Here is a 21,780-nt window from a genome sequence, read left to right as displayed (position 1 = left end):
GTGCACAAGCTGCAATTTGTCTGATGCTCTCCAGGTTGATTTTGTAGGAAATGGCTGTCTAGCTTGTTTTTCTATCTGAAAAACCTCACAAACATCCTCCTTTTCAACTATATTGGTGAAATTTTCAACCAATTCTTCACTAACCATTTAAGCCATTGATCTGAAGTTGGCATGACCAAACCTTTGGTGCCAAAGCTTGGAATCTTCAATAGAGGCAGTGCAGGCTGAGTGTGAGTCACTTGGCAGTTAACTTCAAAACATTTATCAGTCATAGTGACTGACATGAAACTTGATCCATTTGGATTAGCAATTTGGCACTCCTTGCCCTTGAACACAACTGAATAGCCTTTTTCAAGCAATTGAGCAATGCTATGAAGGTTCCTGTCAATCTCAGGAACCAACAGCACATTTAAGATGACCTTGCCACCTTTGAGAGTGCATATCAACACATCCCATTTTTCCTTCAGCCTTGATAAACTTCCTATTACCAACTTTCACTTTGGTTTTGCAGCTTCTATCCAAGGTTTTGAAAATGGTTGCATGTAACAGCTCGGTTTTGACCCTAGTCAGAATAGTGGTTTTGAGACCACAAATTTGAGTTAGAAAAATATTTTAATATTAATTTTCGTATATTTGATAAGTGAATTGATGTGTGTGAAGGTCTCGAGTGAAAAGTTAACTATTTGTGTGCTTAATTTGCAAAAAAGACCTAATTGCATAAAATATAAAAGTTGTGTGCTAGATGTTTAAGTGCTTATTTGAGTTGGCTTTCTAGAGTAAAGGTCCTTATGTGGTTAATTGACCATTGGAAGTTTGAATGGACATAAAAGGGCATGTGTTAGGTGAAATTATAATGGTTTAATAAAGGTTATAATGGTCAAATGTTTAATATGTTAATATATGTTATAACAAAACTTGAAAATAGGCATTTTATGCTTTGTTTGTGCCAAAAATTGAAGAACAAAAAGAAAAGATAAAGAGTTCTAGGGTTCGTCTAGTTGGAAGCTTAATTCGGGTATGTTTTTGCTTCGATTTTTGATAATTTCTACGTTTTTATGATCGTTGCTAAGTGTACTATAAAGCCCATGCCTCAATTTCTAATTTTGTTGATGATTTGAAAATGTTCCATGGATGAATTCATGAGTTTTGTGTTGTTAAATTGTGAAATATGAAAGCATGATGTTAGGTTTACATGTTTTGTCTTTGGATTTTAGATGAATTTGAGCAAATTGGGCTAATTTGTGAGAATGTTATTTTGAGGGACTAAAATGTGAAATAAATGAAATGTATGGACTTTTATGAGAGCCATGAAAATTTAGCTAAGCTTGTGTGCAAAAAAAATTTGTGTATTTTGTGAATTTGTGAAATAGGGACTAAAGTGTCGAAATGTGAAAATATGAGGGATAGTTTGTAAAATGACCTAAATATGTGTTTATGGATTGAATTGAATTATTTGGTGAATAAAAGGGTTAATTTTGAATACATTTAGATCAAGAAAGGAGGAATTCGGACTTAGATCGAGAAAAGTCGAAGGTTATCGAGTAGACGATCTGAAATGACAAATTCGAAAGTCGAGGTAAGTTCGTACTTAAAATATGATGTTAAGTATATTTTGATGTATGTATTATACATAGGTTGTATATAATTGAATTGGATATTATGGTGATGAAACGGAAGTTTTGGCACTAAGTGTGTGATTTAAACTAGATTTGGCACTAAGTGTGCGATTTAACTAGCTTCGGCTATTTGAGGCACTAAGTGTGCGATACCGACTTAGGCTCGGTTATTTGAGATAGCACTAACTGACTTAGGCTCGGTTATTTGAGATGGCACTAAGTATGCGAAAATATTTAGCTTCGGTTAACCTTATAGCACTAAGTGTGCTGATATATAAAATACAAATAACTTATGGAAAGTCTTATAACATTCAACATGAGGTAAGTACAAAAATGAATAAGTACGGGAAGCTTCAGGTATGTACATTGCCTAAGTGGTAGACGATGTTATGTATATGAATCTCATTGAGTTGATATAGTTATATGGATTGAAATTGTGCGAATACTCATACGTTATCATTTTATGTTCATATATTATGAATGTTTTGAGTACGAGCTTACTAAGCTTTTGAAAGCTTACTTTGTGTGATTTCTGTCTGTTTACAGTTATCGTAGCTACTGAAGGCTCGGGGATAGTCTAGGATCATCACCACACAATCAATCTCATTTTGGTACTTTTAAAAATGAAAATATTTGAAATATGGCATGTATAGGCTAGTAGTTGTGAAGTATGTTTTGTGATGTATTTAGTTAGCCATGAGATTTGGCTAATTTGTGTTTGAACTCATATTTGATAATGGCTATTGATATGTGATTTAATTTTCAATTATGGCATGTCTCAATTAGATAAAGGAGAAGGTAAGTTTGGGAAGTTTATGGTATGAGAATGGATGATGTTTTTGATATAATCTTACATTATGTTTTAGTATAAAAAGGTAGGGTTTATAAGTATGTAAATGATTGATAATATTATGGCATGAATGATGTATGTTTTAGCTTAAAGAATGGTCGATTGGGTTGTACATATATGCTTGATTCCTTGTTTGTAGGGTGACCCATAATGGGGTGGCAAGTTGGCTTAAACCAAGCCTGCATTATGCCATACAGTCAAAAGCCACGGGCGTGTAGTGTGGCCGTGTTTGTTTGGCAGTAACCTCTTAAAAATCACACGGCTTTGACACACGGACGTGTCATATAACCGTGGGCATAAGTCAGTAGCTAGCTAAGTATCACACGGCCATAGCACACGGGCGTGTCTATTGGCCGTGGATGAAAGTCAGTATGATCACCCTGTTTTGGCACGGCTAGTTCACATGGGTGTGCCTGATACTCACGTAAGGCACACGGCCTGGTCACATGGGCGTGTGACCTTAACAGAATAGAAAAATTACCTAAGTGTTGAAAGTTGTGAACATGTTCGGTTTAGTCCCGACCTCTTCCTAATGCATGTTTAAGGTCTTATTGACCTAAGAAAGGGACTTATGTTGATGTTTGACTATGATGCTATGAAGTTTGTGAAATGAATGCGAAGTGTTTCAATATGTTTGGTAATGCCGCTTAACCCTAGTCCGGCGATGGATACGAGTTAGGGGTGTTACATTGCATCTGGTGACATGTAGTTAGTGCAGCCACTGTCCAATAGCCATCCTTTTGAGCCTTTCTTCTGACTAGCTAAGCATGATACAGCAAAGACCTGCTCCTCATGGTCACTACTGTCTTCAGCCACTCGAGATTTAACATTTTTCTATTGTGCTTGATTCTGCCTAGGTCTGCCTTTGTTTTTGTAAACCCTTTCAACATGCCCCACCTTCTTGCAATGATGTCATTGAGCATCTGGTCTAAACTAGCATCTTTCTTCTGGATGACTAGGCCTTTTACAATGCCTGTAGGGTTGGTCCCCTCTTCTTGCAGCATCAGGCTTAGGCCTAATTTTCCAAGTCTTTTTGCCTTTGTAGGCAGTGGTGCTCGAGGCAGCTTTGGCCTTAGCTTGAAAAGCACCTTCTTAGTGCTCCTCCATCCTACTAGCTCTCCTTTGCTCCTAAGCATAAATGGCATTGATAAGCTCAGTTAAAGAGATGTTTACTAAGTCTCTCGAATCCTCAAGGGATGAGATTTTTGCCTCATATCTTTCAAGCAATGTTGAGAGTACTTTCTCCACGATCCTTGCTTCACTGAACTATTTTCCTAGCAACCTTATGCTATTCATCACAGCCATAATCCTATCTGAATACTGCTTCACTGTTTCTTCCTCTTTCATCTTCAAATTTTCAAAATCTCTTCTCAGATTCAACAACTGCTGCTGCATTGTCCTCTCTGTGCCTTGGAACTCCTCTTTGAGCTTGTCCCAGGCTTGCTTTGGCGTCTCACAAGCCATAATTCTTGTGAATATGACATCTGACACACGGTTCTAAATGCAGGACATGGCTTTGTGCCTCTTGGTCCTCTCATCAGCATGTTGTCTGATCTGAGCCACTATGAGATTGGCCCTAAGTGGTGCTGGCTCAGCATCGGTGTTTACAACTTCCCACAGATCAAATACCTACAAGTAAGTCCTCATCTTAACCACCCATATATGAAAGCCTTCTCCATTGAAGACTGGTGGAGCTGTTGGAGAAAAACCTGAAAAAAGCCATTCGAGTTATGATTCAAATCCAACAAGTCCACTAAGACAATGGCTCTAGATACCAATTGTTGGTGTTTTGAACAAGGCTGAGTTATGCTTCAGCTTTGACTTGTGTAGCAAGCCTCGTGGCTTGGTGAAGAAACAAGAGTAGAAATGTTGCTTAAGAGCAAGAACAAAATCGAGAGCAATGAAACAATAGAGAATATGAGTGAAAAACAATGATTTTTCATTAAAATTGAACATTGGCATATTACCATTACATATACCAGACAATGGCTGGTAAAAATGAACTAAAACTCACCTAATGACTACTTAACTCCACTTAGTACATTAGAACTAGGTGAATTATGCTTGCACACTTAAACAAAGTGGGTGATCAGTTTTCACTATCAAATTACATCAAATACAAACTAAACTAAGTTCAAAATGAACTAGACAGTATTACATTAACTAAAATTACAAAATGAACAAAACAAAGCAGCTGCAACACTTGGCTCGACAGCTTTCTGTATGGCATGAGCTGCTCGATCTGCTTGCTAGTACATGAGCTGCATGGAGAGCCATTCTCTAACACAGGTGACCATTTTTTACTTATTGTTTGGCATTAAAGTGGATGGACTGCTCGACGGATGCTTCAATAGAATCAAGCAGCCTTATCTTCATTATATTGCTGAAGTTTTCAATAATGTAGACTGAAACTAATTGCTAGGTAAAGCAAGGTGAAAGATATGTTCATTTCTAAAAAGTTAGACGCCAAAGCATATCTGAATTTTCCCTTAGACTACACCAATAAAAACTCAATCAAATTTGGAAATAGATCAATCTTGACATAATCGGAGTTTGCTTTTGTAACATGTCAAATGTCACACGTTGCATAATCCTCGTTTTAAATTAGCTAGGATGTTGAATCATTGACCGCTTAAATCCCATTTTGATCCTGCTCCTACTTGACTAAATCTCGGATATATCAGTATATGAAAGACAAAATTATTAGGACATTAGCATACTAACCAAAAGCATAATAGTTCTCTAATTCAGTTCTGTTAAATGGAATTACAAGTATCATGCGTTCTTGGTTTACGACGAAAAAAATAAACCTATGAGAAATTAATGAAACCTTTAAGACATATATCAATGTAAGTTTCTTTAAGGTTCTATTCGCCCCCCCTATATTTTGGTGTGCAAAAGAATTATTGGAAAATAAATCTCGAAAATACAATGAAACTCAATGACTACCTACGCTTTGCACTGACGGAAATAGTCCACTGAGCACTGAGCGAAACATAGCAAGGATACGAATTTCTATAAAGAATTTTTATTGTAATTATTTATAGAACAATCTAAGAATATAAAAGATGGTGGAACAATAGAAAGAAACTTTGATGTATTTTTCTAGTGTGTCAAACAAATGAAATTTGTCTCCTATTTATAGGAGTCCTATTATCTTTTCATAGGAACACAACTATTTAAATGGATAATCACATCTTTTAGCAATAAACATTATTATTCAATATATGTATCCTTGAATAATCATGATTCATTGTTCGTAATAAAGTTATATAATTTTAAGAGACATAATTCATCACTACGAAATGTGATAACTCTTGGTTAATAATCAAGTGATATAACTTTTGGTTATCTATCACTTTTCGTTTGTAACTATTGGAACACTATATATATTTTGAAAATGTTTCAACAATTGCCTCCTATTTTTAAAATATTTTAAATTTTGATGATTTTGAAAATCTATTGCATAAATAAAGGTGTCTTACAATTGAACTTTCATTTAGTGCAAAAATGTTAAAGTTAATCGAATTGCACGATAGACTATGGTTTGAATCAACTATTCTATTTGATTAACCGAACACATATCATACAATGATTTCAATACCAGTCAATGCATAGTATCCAGGGACACTATTATGGTCATATGTCTGTAACTTCTTCTCATGAGTGATGTTAGTAACTTCTTCTTATGAGTGATGTTAGAGCCAAGCCCTTGAACTCCTAGAAACAACTACACTTCCACTCACACAGGTAGGTCCCATCAAAAATGCTCCCCTAATTATAACATTTTAACATATTTATGTTATGAGTCTATTAAGAGTATAATGCGCATCCTTCTCCTTATCATTACAGGTACCTAACAATTTTTACCTTGGGATAATATATTATATATTATTTTATAGTGCTAACAATCACATACTAATAATGTACTTTGTCCTATTGAATTCAAAACTTAACGCTACACCAAGCGTTAAATTGAATTATCATCTAAGGTGACTCAAATATTATAGGTTTGTACCTCATCCCTAAATTTTCAAAATTTCAACATAGCTATGTTAATTTTCTATATCACATGGTGAAACTTTATATTTATTTGTCTTAAAAGTTCCCAAGATTAACATTCTCACCATGTTCAATTACTTATTCTTTCGCAAAAGAATGCTATCAATGATATCTTTTCTACTATTGTCAAATTACAGTGATCATTTATCTTTTCTTATCATGACAATTTCATATTTTGCTTCTTTATTTATTTCTTGATATCCAGGAAATTAATTTCACAATTACCAAATATATAAAACCATACATCATGTTATTTTCACCAAGCAATTTGTTTTAAAGAGGCCTCGAATCCCTTAGTGAAACTAAACAATATATTTTCTATTTGTCATAGCTTCTTTTCAAAGTTAATACATGGCTTTAAAATTTTTTTGCATTCATAGTCAAATAACATTATTTTTCTTAACATACCATATAAATATATATATATATATATGTGTGTTTATATATATATATATATATATATATATATATATATAAAATAAGGGTGTGACATATACAATCATATTAGAAGACCATCAATTGTCCAATCAAGTTACTATAAAATCACAAATTTATTCATCTTTCACCATGGACATTATTAATTATTTTTAAGTATTATCAAAATCATGTCCACACCTAAATGGGTTGGTTAAATAACATTCATATTGCTATTTTCATATTCACAAGATTTTTATTCATGACTTCCAAAGTAAATTTCAATTTTTATTACATCTCAAAATTTTATAGAATCACGAGATTACAAATCATATTCAAGCCATATATATAAATACCATGTGCACTATCATTAACATGCACAATATGATATCGTTTTCAAATGATTTATCACGTTCACATTTCCACTAGAAAATTTCATACCCAAATAGTGATTTTCTTATATCAACTAATGCTTCCACTATTCTACCTTGAAGAGAAAAATTAACCATACATATGGCATATGACATATTTCATTTCTAGTCAAAATCACTTTTAGTCCAAATTTTAAAACATAGAATAAAAAAATGTGCAATCATATATAAAACCCATTTAACTTATGGTTATTTAACAAAACAACCACCAAAACTATTTATATTATATGATCATGTGCAAACTTTTATTCTTAGCAATGAAAATAATGTTTCATCAATATCAACCAAATGCTAGTTACTAATATCATGATTTAAATAGACAAATAATTTCATTTCTCAAATTAAATATATCATAAAAATAAAGAATATTTTGGTACTAAAAATTTCACTCACAAATTGGATGGGATGAATTAAATTTCAATTCTTCAAACTTATTATTTATTTATAATACATTGATTGGTGCATAAGTGACTCTTTAAAATGACATCACTTTTCAAGTTGCACTTTTTTTATTTCAAGAGATTATTTTTGTAACAACCCGTTTTTGGTCAAATCGGACCAGTGGTTTTGGGACTACAAATCTGAAGTCAGAATATTTATTTTATTATTATTTTAATGTTTACAGCATGATTGAATGATTGTGTGGAAATTTTGTTTAAAAATTTTATCGTTTGATTGGTCAATTTGATAAAAATGATTAAATAGCATAAAGGACTAAAGTGTTGTTCTATTAGCTAAAGGTATCTAATGGCTATAGAACTTTAATGTAAAGGTCCTTATGTGGTTATTAACCCATTTATAACATAATGGATGTTAGTGGCATGGCATTTGAAGTAATTATTAAGTATTTTAAAGGTTAATTATGTAAATTGGTTAATAAAGGTTAATTAAATAAAACCAAATGAATTTATTCATGCATTCATCTTCTTGAAATCGATTCTTCATTAGAAAATAGAGCTAGAGATTCGGCAACTTTTTTTTCTTTCAATTAGATCAAGAAAAGTGAAATCCGAATCTAGATCAGGGGAAAACTAAAGTTATCGACTAATCGACGTATTTCGTCATTTTCAAATCCAAGATAAGTTCGTATGCAATGAGCTTTATTATAATCGTGTTTAAATGCTTTGATATTGCATAAATTGTTATTTACAATCTTACGGATACGCTCGACGAAGATTCGGCATTGAAAATCCCAGTTGAATCTTAGGAAGAAATTAAGATACTAATGACTTGTCATTAGGAGATACATTGAGTTGGCTTCGGGCCATGATATTAGCACTTCGGGTGCGAGTTATACCAATTTGGCTTCGGACCATAAATATCAACTGATTTGGCTTCGGGCCATGATATCAGTATTTCTGTTATAAGCTAAGTTACCTTGATTTGGCTTCGGTCTATGGTATAGGTACTTAGCGTGCGAGACTCTTGAGTATCCAATTTCTATTCCAAATGGTTCAACAAGTAAATTGAAGATGTGAATTGGTGAGAAATAGATAAATAATGGTACAGGTATGTACAGAAAAATATATGAGCATTGAATCAATGGAAGTTTTGAATTCATGATCAAGTATGCGGTTAAGTTCACGTAAGCTTGGAGTTAAAGCATTGTTGCATATTAGGTCATTTAATTAAAATTGATAAATGAATGGTGATATTTGCTTATTATTGTCATACGAGCTTACTAAGCTATATAGCTTACTTTGTTTAATTTTCTATGTTTTATAGTGACTTTAAAGCTAGCTCAAACTCGAGGATTATCAGAGACATCATCACACTATCAAGCTATCAATTTGGTACTTATGAGCTTGTGTTTTGGTTATATGGCATGTATAGGATTTTGGTCATTTTGGTTATAAGTTGATGATGATTTTAGCCATTTGAATTGGCTTTTAAATATTTATGTTATGGATTGTAGTTATTTAGTAATATGAGTTAGCTTATATTGGTAATTTTGATGATGTATAAAAGTGTGCAAATGACCTTTGTTTTGAGTTTGGTAATTGTCCTATAAATTCTAATTGTGATAGGTAGTTTCTGAATTAATATTTGGAGTATGAAATAGTCCATGTTTGAGGAATGACATGTTTGTGATATTAGGTGAAATAATGTATGTTTGAATGTATCCATATTGATAATTTGAGATTTTGGGTATTGGTATGAACTTAGATGGCATAATATGGTATTTATGTTTTGTATTAGTTGGTGTTGGAAATGGTAAAAATTATGCTTGATTTGTAATTGAATTGTATGTTTATTGATGCTATGTTTTGTGCCATATGAGTTGTGTAGGTATGCCTAAGTTTGGGTGGCAAATTGGCTTGGTAAATAGCCTATTTTTGTCCACACGGGCAGAGAAACGGGCGTGTGTCTCAGCCGTGTGTGACACAAGGTCATGTTACACGGCCGTGTGTCCCCTGGTGTTGAATTTGAAACTAAGTCAATATGCTCTACACGGCTTCACACACGGGCGTGTGACTTGGCCGTGTGACATAAGTCAGTATACCCTACAGGTTTGGTACAGCTTAGCACACGGCTTGGCACATGGGCATGTATGGCAAATTTTAGGGCATACGGGCTGCCGCACAGAAGTGTGTGTTGGCTGTGTGACCCAAGTTAGAGAGTTACACGAGTTCAGACACGGGCTGGGACACGGCCATGTGTTCCTATTTCGAATGACCACACGGCTTGTGACACGAGTGTATCTATTGGCCGTGTGAGACACACGGGCGCATGGCCTCTGTTTTATGCAAAAAAAAAATTCTAAGTGTGGAAAAATTTCCTGATGTTATCAATTTAGTCCCGAACCACCCTGAATGCTTGTTTAGGGCCTCGTAAGCTCGTATTAGGGACAAATGATTGGTTGTGAATCAAATGTTTATGATTTGATTAACTGCGTATGAAATGTAAGTTTGAATTGTGTTATAAGTCCGGTAATGCTCCGTAACCCTATTCTGGCATTAAATATGGGTGAGGGGTGTTACAATTTCAATCCAACATTTTGAAAGTAACTGCTGAATTCACTAACACAACTTTTTTACTTAGGAAGGTTTTTCCAAATGGTCATAATGCTTTTATTAGATAGAAGTATCTTCAACAAATGTTTGAACCATGTCATCACCATTCAAAACAAAAATATTGCTTTAATCCATTAATAGATTATTTCTCAACCATGCATTTACATTCCATCCATGCATTCCATCTAGGAGTGAGCATTCAATCGAGTCGAGTCGAATCGACTAAAAAAATTCGAGTTAGTCGAGTTGACGAATCATATTTTAGCAACCGAACTCAATTTGAATTTTTTCGACTCAAGTCAAATCGAGTGAAAAAATTTCGAGTTAAGTGGAGTCGAGTTAATGAATCATATTATTTATATTCAATGTTGCGTTTACATGGACTTATTATTTAACTAGTAGATGAAGTAAAAGATTATTTAACTACATAAACAATATAATTGTTTTACATTTTAACTTAATGGGTAAATATTTATCAAACAACGTAATTTTGCCTTTTAATTTAATAGTTTTGACTTTTAACTTTAGAAAAGGTAAACATTTATCAAAACGACGTAATTTTGCCTTTTAACTTTAGAAAAGGTAAACATTTATCAAAACGACGTAATTTTGCCTTTTCTTATTCAGATTTTCAGATAACTCGAATTGTGTAATTCATTTCAAGTTAAACCAAAAAACTTAATTTTTTATTCGAGTTGATCCGAATAACTTGATTAACTCAAATAACTCGAATTATTTAATTCAAAATTTAAATTTTTTATCGAATTTTTCGAATCGAATCAGATTTTGCTCACACCTAATTACATCCATCTTTTTCCTTTCTTTCTTGCATGATATAATATATATTATATAATTACGTATCAATCATAACTATGCATGTAAGACATCATGTATATAACAAACTAGCATTTGGCTTTATCAAAAACTAATCCATGAGACACTTATACTTTTTGCATAATATAATTAGTCTCATTAGAAAATAACCATGAAATCCAATTCATGCAATAATAATAAACCAAAAATTTGGCATACCTCATATTGCTACAAAGATTTCTTCTAAATCAATAGTTAGACCACTAACCTTGATATTGTCCCATTACTGATAGTTATCCTAGTAGTACCATGATTATAGTGGCATGTGAATTCACGGTGAACAAACACGCCTTTAATTTCTCATAAATTGTAAAAATAGAATTTTAAAATTGCTGGTATGTGGGGATAAAAATAAATTTATGAAAAATTAACGAAAGCTTCAAGGCATATATCAATGTCACTTTCTTTAAGGTACTATTTGCCCCCACTTATTTTTTGTGTGCAAAAGAGTTACTTGCAAATGAATCTCGAGGATAGAATGAAACCCAATGACTATCTATGTTTTGCACTGATGGAAACAATCCACTAAGAACTGAGCAGAGCATAGTAAGTATATCAATTTCTATAAAAAATTTCATGTAGTAATTTTTTATAAAACAATCTAGGAATATAAATGATAGTGGGAGAATAGGAAAAAAAAACTTTGATGTGTTTTTCTAGTGTGTCAAACAAATGAAATTTGGCTCCTATTTATAAAAGTTCTCGGGTCTCTTCATAGGAACACAAGTATCTAAATAGATAGTCACATCTTTTAATAATAAATATAATTATTCAATAAATGTATTCTTGAATAATCATGATTCATTTTAATAATAAAGTGATATAATTTTTGAATTTAAAAGATCACTATAAAATGTGATAACTCTTAGTTAATAACAAAATTATATACTTTTTGGTTATTTATAATTTTTCATATAAATATTTAGTAAATGTTACCAACACATAGTGCCGTGTTTTATTTGGTAGATAAAGCACCAACTACTGTCCACAAGGGAAGCATAAGTATGCTAGTTACTGATTATCTGGTTTTCATATGGCTTAAGTAGAGTGATTTGTAGAAATGGGAAAGAGGTAGACACATTTAATTAGTTTAATCAATGTTATTAAGATAACATTATATCAGTTTTCTGATATGATAGTAGTTTTCTTAAAAGCTAAACGGAGAGGCGTAGGGAAAATGTATCTGATGTCCTGGAACAGGGATGGACCCTCCAATACCAGGACTGGTTGCTAGTTATGAAAGTCACATGAGCCTAAGGCTAGCCAGCTAAATTTAGTAAAACAATCCATATGCAAGCAATCAATGTCCTGTTTTCCGCACAGCATTTGAAGAAACCATATACTGCAACTTGATCACCGACAGGCAAATTCGGACCAACAAGCATAAAGGAGAATTTTCTCCTGTATTATGTGGGTTCATTTCTTGACTTCAATTTGTAAAACGTTCATAATCACAGACACGACATTCTATAGCAATCATACAACAGAGAGTTGACCTTTTCCGGAAGATCTCAAGCATTTTAAAACACTTCTGGAAGAAAGATGATAAGGGGACTCCAAGAGGAAAGGATCATGCCATTCATACAGTCTTTCTTTCAGTTTGTGGCAAGAACTTCCACATTCAGTAAGCTAAAAGCTATTGATGTTTATTTGTTTCAAGACAAGCACCCCTTGTCTAAGAACAAAAAAGTGATTAAGGCCGATAACTTCCGAAGGCTGTATCAGCATTAATAGAAAAAGTTGGAGAGGGGCATGAGTTAGTACCAGAAGGAAATACTGGTCCCTTTGAACTACGTACATGCCTCTATCCTTCCATACATTTGTAGATAAAAAAGTTGCTAAGAACTAAATTAAGTCCCTACAACTTAAATCCTAGTTTCAATTCTAATATTGCAGCTACCACAGTGGAAATGCAAATCATATTTCCTGTTTAAGGTTTCATCAGTCGCATATATGATTCTGTGACTGCAACATGTAGAAATAACTTTACAAGTAGCAGAATCTTACATCGAAGCTGAGATAAAATGCCATCACTAACTATATCTCTTCTTTAAACTTTTCATTTACTTTAACTCTTGAATAGCCTTATTATGATGATGAAGTTTCCATAGAGGCAATTGTCTCATACAATAGCATACTGAAATGGATAAAATTATATAATTAGATGATGTATGTATATACAAGGATAGGAACCTACTTGATAATGTGATCCAACATGCTGAAATGAATAAAACTATATAATTAGATGATGTATGTATATACAAGGATAGGAACCTACTTGATAATGTGATCCGACCCTGTCACATAAGGCTTGAACCTCCACCATTATTGTTATTGAAAGTGCTTCACAATCAGCATTTCCAGTTTTATAATCATCATAGATCTAATATGGGAGAATGAGAAAGAAACGTAGCCAAAGACAACTTGCCGATTATCTCCTCCAACAAAGGTTTGATTCATTTATGTATTAAATAATTAACTTCATATTCCCATGAACAGTTCAAACCATTAACATAAATAGTTTTGAGTAATTAACGAGTATCAAAAAACAACTCAGATAAGTGGAAGAGAAAGCCTAGCCGGAAAATCATCCTTGGCTGCACTACTTTACCTCATTCCCACATGCTAAATCTTAGATGAAGACAGTATCGATCCAGCAATGGATAAACAACTTTTTCCTCAACGTACTAGCAGCGATGTAGTTTGCAGAGTGGAAGTTTGAAAATTTGTGGGTGCATATAACCAAGAATGGGAGGATAACATATATATATATTCGTGAAGGACATGAGGGAGTGAATGGGCAACTGCATGTGTCTAGAAGTCAGCATACACAAGCCTTAAAAAAGTTACTTTCAATCACCCTAGAGGCTCATAGCAGCCTCTTACAAAGTTACCATTGCCCCATACACAGCCTCTTTATGTTTTGATCTTTTTGGGGTTCAAACACTGCTGTTTCTGGGGTTTTTTTTTAACTTGAAATATGCAGTCATTGGACACATTATCAACTAGTTTCTCTAATGTTGTTTTGGAAACAAAACCTTATCACTTTCCAAGTTTGAGTTTAGATCGGGTTTTTTTTTTAACTTGAAATATGCAATCATAGTGACACATTATCAACTAGTTTCCCTAATGTTGTTTTGGAAACAAAACCTTATCACTTTCCAAGTTTGAGTTTAGAGAAATTTACGCTCTAAAAACCCTTAAAACCAACCAAGTCTTTTGAAGCCTAAAATATTTATCAAATTGACATTGTGTTTGACATGTCATTATCTGGAGATATGGATGAGAGTGAAGGAAGGGAGAGGATAAAGGTCGATTCTGGTCTGTATGTAACAGGAAATTCGGAACATCGTGATCTTAGAAAATGGTTATTATGGGGGGTGACATGGGCTGAGGATGGCCTTTGGGTAACAATTTTGGATAACATATCTCTGAAATCACCGCCCACCACCCATCACTTTTTTCCTGCCTCTTTTTCAGGTACACATGCACATTATTACGTCCACTTGCATTTGCTAAAATGGTTGATAGAAAAACTTAGAAGGGCCTCTTGATGCATTGCAATCAGACCTATTCATAAGTCTACTTGGTTTCATTACGAATTTTATTCACTTCAAATTTAAATTATATCAAGTTGAAGAAGTTTGAAGTTCAAACTAATTCAAATTAAACTAAGTTTGAATGAATAACTTTTATAAACAAATTAAGTTAAATGAAATTCAAATTGATCAACTTGAATTTTTAAATTCAGCTCAAAATTATCAAGACTAATCGAAACTAAAATTACAAGGTTAATATAACTTTTAATCCATAACCTCCATAATTAAGTCTATTTTGATACTTGTAACTTTTCAAACCACTTTAATACAACTTTTCTTTTGTCCAATTTAATACCTAAACTTAAAAACTATATCCATTTTGGTCATTAAACTTGACAAATATAAAAGTTTAATAACATGTACTTAAAATTTAACATTGTAAAATTATGCCACATTATTACTTAAAATTTGAAAAATAAAAATTTCAAGTAATGATACGAAGGAATCCAAGTTCTAAGATATAATCTTTGATCCAAGTTAGAAAACCAGTCATTTTTTAAGATACAGTGATGAAATAAAAACAGGGTTTATCTCCCATATTTAACCTGAGATTAAGTACAGTATTTCTTGAATTTATTAAATATTTTTGTTGGGATTTTGTTTATACAATGATCGGTTCAGCCTGTGCTTTCGTTTTTTCCTCACGGCTTCATCTTCAAAGGATCAAGGCTGCATACTATAAAAAGTAGCTTTTAAGAAATTAGAGATAAGCCTGGTCACAGCAATTTCAATCTCCCTTTCCCCAAAACAACAGATATAATTGCATGATAGCAGACTGCAATTGGGATAGAGAAACCTGTCAGTTATCAGTGCATAAACCTGATAATATGTGAGAGCTCTAAACAAGGATTCTCATCTACATCGAATGCATATACAGACATTCATACAAGTTCATAAGCCTACATGAATTTAAGAATATCCAGAAACCGGTTTGCGCATGGAAGAGATATACCACACATGAAGAGTTTGCAATTGAAAGATGGCAGTAAGAAGAATTAACCAACACATAGAAATCAGTATGAGAGTCAACTTTTTTCCTGACTATTAAGCAAAAATATATGCCCTGGAACAGTTATTCTAATATTGAACAACCAGACAAACCATTAGTATGGAAGTATTAATATTGTAATATTCAATCTGATTGTTGTAGAAAGTTATAAACTAAAACTGTTCATGCTACCATTACGGAACACATCATTCAAATTTCTCCTCAGTTCTTAAATTAGGATTTCACATTTCAACTTTATGGTTAGTGGACCAACTCTGTTTAGTTTATATCACAAATACAAGCATATTGCAATTGACTACAAAAGTCACTTACCAGTTACCACATACAGCTTGCCAGCTCCAAATGCCAGAGGAAGCTAATGATATAAACCACCTGCCAAAAGTAGCACAAAGAACTAAAGTTGCTTACCCCATAAAATGAAATAAGAGAATTAGGATGCAATACCAAGAATAAGCCTACTTCTTCAATTGATTCCATTTCAGGTTTCTTTGCCTTCCTCTTTAGCTTTCTCTTCAGAAAACAGCCTCCAAAGCCTTCTCTTTTTTCGCTGGGACAGCCTCCAAAACTAATCTGAACACATAGCCTAACCAAATATTTCTTACCTTAAGTGATTTACAAGCTCATACAACCCTTATATAACTTCCAGCTCATTTTGTGCAAGTTCAAATTTTAGATCATGCGATTAAGGGGATAATTTTTGAGGCACTTTGTTCAACAGAAACATGGCCTCTCTTCTTCAAGAGAAGAAATGGGACCAGTACATCCCAGCAAACTCCAGAAAAGTACCAGCCACTTGAGCTACATGTAAAATATAATCAAGAAACCAAATATGATGGCATTTACACCCAACATAAGCTACAATTACATTGCTCTCGGGATTATGGCAATCTAAACTTTCCTACCTGGTGCAACTCTCAAGCCACATGCATACATAAAAAAATCCTAAACAAGTACATGCTACCTTGACTCCATTATAAAACATAAAAAATCACTTCATCAGCCAAATTGCCAAAAGTCAAGGATACAAGTGTAAGGGTTTTACATGGAAAGCAATTTATTAGAAATGTGTTACAGAGCCTGCAAATCATGAATCCAGGCCAAAAATGATTGAATGGTGATTTGCATCATCAAATGATCTTATTCTGGTCACCCAAGACAGGAATAAAGGCGAGCCAAAGTGGAACATAAGTTCCTCAAACCCGATTTTTCTGGTCTTCTGGTCTAGGCTGGCTTCATCAAAAGGGACAAAGGTCTGGCTTCAAGATTTATGACGACAACTGTTTAGATAGGGGAGAGAAGGCAACAAGTGGGAAAGGTGCAGTAGAATCCTTGGCAGGGGATGGCTGGCCGGGTTTAAGATATCATTCTGCATCTTCATTTAAAAAGAATTAAAAAAACTAGCATATCAATACCCGAAGTAAATAAATGAAATCAGACAAATATTTACCTGTCAAGTCTAGAACCCAGGACTAATACCCATGCTTCCTATGTGAAACTTGATTTAGATTGGACAACCTGGTGACAGCAAAAAATAAGGCAAGGTGGTAACAATTGCTATTAGAGAACAATCAAAGGTATTCGAAGTTTTCTAACTAGATAGGTAAACGTTACCCCCGGCTGGAGTTGCGACCACCATGATTTCCATATATATCACCTCCACTCTGAAAAAAGATAATATACGACAATCAGAGGAAGTAAAATAACATGTGAGATAGAAATTAAGCACGCAGAACATCATAAATTTGCAATGAGATGGATTGTTCTCAAATGCAGAGCTTGCACTTCAGAAAAAACCTGGCTGCAACAACCAGATGCATCCTAATAATAATAAGCTTAAGCATCTTTGCAAAGAAATGTTAAAGGAAGAAATGAATGAAAAGACAAGCTTACAAGTGAACCACTATAATTTCCTTTACTGTCACTTGCAGTCAAATCACTAGGGCTGTATCCCCCTGAGTAAGAAGAGTATCCACGATTACGCGGTTGACCATCTTTGTTACCATATTTAGGACCATCTGAAATGTCTAATGACATGGGAATGTAGGGAAGAACAGGCAAAAGCGTTGTTGCTGCTCCTTCTCTTTCAAATATATTGGCTCTCAGCCGCAACAGTACTTGCGAAAAGGCATTGCTAGCAACATCAAGACCTCCAGTAATCTGTACAGCATTGGAAGATAAAAATTCTATCAAAAGTCTGACTATGACATCGAGTGTGCACACCAAAAAGCATATTATTCACCTGCACCATTTCTTCATCTTCATATGCAACTTTGGGAAGGTTTTCCTTAGAAAGTATGCGAATACTAGCCCTAGTAGCATTCCTCATCCCAGATATTATTGCCCCACCTTTACCGATAAGGCATCCAACCTGTGAACTTGGAACAAGTAGACGGGTGGTGATTACAGAATCACCTGATTCTCTTTCTGTTTTTTCACTGCATCGTGATTGCAAGCGCAAAGCAGCATTGATGGTAGGGGATGGGTCTTCAATGAACTGCAGAGATATAAATAATGAGGCATGACATATAAATTCCACAATGAGAATCTAAGCTTAACTTTAAGCATTAATGTATTCTTACCTCTTTTGTTGATATGAATATAATGCAATCATCTCCTTCAGCTGCAGAGCTATCAACTTTAATCGATGCCCCAGACTCCTGTCTAATCTGTTTGATAATACCACCACCTTTTCCAATCACACCCCCAATATTTCCAACCGGGCATACCAAACGAAGAGAAAACTCCCTTGCAGAACCATCATCTCTTCTAGAAGAATAATTTCCATAAGAACCAATAAGGGGGGCATTCATGTACATCCCACCTGATGGATTCATATTAGATAGAGAGGAGAGAAGCAAGTGCTGGGATCTTGAAGGGTTATCATGAAGGCGAGATGCCACCTGATAAAGAGCCTTCCTCACAACAGAGGGCTCTCCAATTATCTGAAATCCCCATAGAGAAACTGAATGAATAAACAAGAAGGCCGCAAGATGATTCAAAATCTCCTAATATGCAGGCAACTCAAAACATTTTCAAGAATGCTAATAATATACAGTTACAACATAAGGACACATTTTTAGGTAAGAACTGTCTGGTCAGAAGCCTCATGGAGATCAATCAACAGATCTTCCAAATCCCATCACTTATAACAGGAGAACATAAAAGTAGAAAATAAAGACTCTTCCCTTTTCTAGGAAGACTGCTTACTACCATTTCTTTTCAACTTAGCAACACTGTGAGCAATAAAAGCTGTTAGCTAAAACCAACTTCTAGACCTTTCATTTCCCTTTAAAGGAATCTTCCATTCAAACACTCGTCATATCCATACATCTATTACCTATGGTTAAGTCTTGCAATAAATTAAGAAATTAACTCTACAGGAGATAATATTCAGGTAAATGGCCAATATTTTTTCTCTTATTTATTAAAAAAAGGGCATAACACATGCTATATCTTTTTCATATGAGAAAACAACTTTACCTGAAGAAGCTCATCTGAAGTCAATGCACACGGAGGTAAATGCTCATTGCTTAAAACCCGAATCTGAGCATGTGTTTCACTCCTTATACTTTGAATCACTTGTCCACCTTTCCCAATAACACAACCAATCTGGTCAGATGCCACAAGCATTCTCACAGTAACCACATGTGTCTGCTCCTCCAAATCCTCATCAGCAGGCAACTCTTCCGCGACAACCCTATCGTGTACCCTAAACAAAGCATCCTGAGCAGGCGAAACAAGCTCATCACCAAATGGATTTGTTTCCTCACTGGAACTATAAATCATAACAACCCTCTCCTCGCAACCCGGCAGAGCTTCACAAATCCTAATGTTCGACTTACTATCTAACCTCAACTGTTTCACAATCTCACCACCTCTTCCTATAATACTCCCAATCCTTTTCACATGACATAAATAACGGTAAACGGTATCTTCAGGCCCAATCCCATGCTGTTGTTCATTTTCCTCACCAGCATTTCTTCTCTTAACACCTCCTCCTCCATTTCCAGCGTAATCAGGCTGAAAATGAGATCTTTTACCGTAATCATTTCTTTGACCAGCCATAACAACCAACTTAGTTTCAATTTCTCGATCTTACAACTTCTTAAATTAACTGCAGCATTCCAAAATAAAAAATCGGATTCAGAAAAAAAAATATTGATCAATTTCCTAAACTCCCTTAAAGACTTAAATTATAACATGCTTAATTATAACAATATCATTAACAATCAGACATTAAAAAAATTGAAAGAACAATTAATAACTAAAAATAATAGAACAGATCGAATAACTATAATAATAAGAAAAATAAATTAAGAATGGAAGAAAAATTACGGGGGAAACAAAGGAACGGAACGGAAGAAAAGAAACAGAGAAACGTCGGGGGGAGTTCGATTGCTGTATCGAGAAATATGAATACGAAGGTACTCGGTGATTGTTCTGTGGGAAATATCTTCGGTTGGTGGTTTTTTATTTCTTTTCTTTTTAGGGTTCGAAGCGTGACCGCATGTTCACGTGCCTGACAGATACTTCCTTTTAAACAACACTTTAAACGATTGGTTTTGACTCTAAATTATATTGGAAAGGGTATACTATAGTATAAGTTTTTATTTGATCACTTAATTAAAGGAAGTTACAATTTGATCATAGAATTAAAAAAAGTTTTAGTTGAAGTCACTAGATTATTAAGTTTTTTTTTAAAGTTCTATTAGAAATTTTTAAGTGACGATTCGATGATCCATATAGTAGATCAGTATGGTGGATCAGTAACCATCAACGAGTAGAAGAACATATCTTAAATCCAAGTCGATCTAATAGTTAGTGTCAAAGATCGGAGAAAAAATTATTTAAATTTCTGTTCGTAGATTTGTGATGTCCAAAATTATTTCATAAAAAAACGAGCTATAGGACAGAAGGGGAAAGAGAACTTTTGATTGATGTATGTAGTGAGAATAGAGAAAATCATATATCATTAGTTTTAACAGTTCAATGACTTAAATGAAAACTTTTGAATTGTTCAATAATCAAATTGTAACTTTTTTAGTTAAGTGACCAAAACGAAAACTTACTCATAGTTTAGTGACTAATGGCGTAGTTTACCCTATTAGAAATTCTATTACAAACCCATGCATGTAAAAATCACGTTTTTAGAGCCCAAATGTATATTTAAAAATAACATACAATAAAAAATGAAATGTATGGTTTGAAACTAATTAATAATATCATATGAAATATATACGTTATAAGAATAAAAATTAAATTAAATTATAAGTAAAACAAAACTTAAACACATAATACATCATATTAAGAATACTAAATGAATATATCAATCATAAGTTGGTTTCTAGTTAAATAGCAGTATATATATATGCAATTGATGAAGATAATAAAATGCGCACAATAAAATTAAAATATATAAAAAGATTGAAATAACTCTTTGGTTTAGTGGTAAATTTAAAGTTTTAGCAATGCAATTGTGTGGTTCAAATCTCAAAATATACCTGATAACTTCATATTTAGAGTTATCCTAGTATAATTTTTATAGTATTTTAGGAGGTAAATAAAGCATTTAGGTTAGAATTTATTACATTTTATAGTTTTTTCGAATTAATTATATTTTATTTGAATTTTAGTCTAGTATTATCATTTTTAGGGTTAGTTCGGATTTACTTATTATTTTTCTCTCTAGATTGTAGGTACCGGATGAAGAATGAAAGACTTGGAGTAGTGAAGAGAAGTTTTTGCTCTACTGGATTTGTTTTAGTGTAGTGAAGTATAAGCTTCAATACAAAATTTCAGACAGCATGCAGTTTACTCCATCGCAGTTCTACTTATGGTGGAGTAGAATTATTAAAACCCTAAAAATAAAAGGTGACATGATTTAAGGGAAAAAGGGGAAAAAAAAGGAAGAA

At 33.6% G+C, this 21,780-nt stretch overlaps 1 protein-coding gene across 4 annotated transcripts; it reads right to left on the bottom strand.

The window, feature by feature from the left end:
• Positions 1-15,396: 15,396 nt before the first annotated feature.
• On the bottom strand, positions 15,397-20,432 carry LOC108464254 (RNA-binding KH domain-containing protein RCF3). Of its 4 annotated transcripts, none has more exons than XM_053024096.1 (10): positions 20,204-20,432; positions 19,349-19,982; positions 18,448-18,810; positions 18,108-18,362; positions 17,759-18,025; positions 17,480-17,529; positions 17,316-17,383; positions 16,313-17,240; positions 16,181-16,240; positions 15,397-15,634 (listed from the first exon to the last, which is right to left on the bottom strand). In XM_053024096.1, the coding sequence occupies exons 2-7, from the start codon at positions 19,931-19,933 to the stop codon at positions 17,338-17,340; spliced, it is 1,566 nt and encodes a 521-aa protein (XP_052880056.1). In that variant the 5' UTR covers positions 19,934-19,982; positions 20,204-20,432; the 3' UTR covers positions 15,397-15,634; positions 16,181-16,240; positions 16,313-17,240; positions 17,316-17,337. The 4 variants fall into 4 exon arrangements, with proteins under 4 accessions (XP_052880056.1, XP_052880057.1, XP_017619932.1 ...); XM_053024097.1 differs by having other exon boundaries at positions 15,397-15,655; positions 16,328-17,240; XM_017764443.2 differs by having other exon boundaries at positions 16,328-17,240.
• Positions 20,433-21,780: the final 1,348 nt, after the last annotated feature.

This window comes from Gossypium arboreum, chromosome 13 (assembly GCF_025698485.1).
Source record: "Gossypium arboreum isolate Shixiya-1 chromosome 13, ASM2569848v2, whole genome shotgun sequence".
In the NCBI taxonomy this organism is placed as follows: domain Eukaryota; kingdom Viridiplantae; phylum Streptophyta; class Magnoliopsida; order Malvales; family Malvaceae; genus Gossypium; species Gossypium arboreum.
This window is presented reverse-complemented; position numbering and strand designations above follow the sequence as displayed.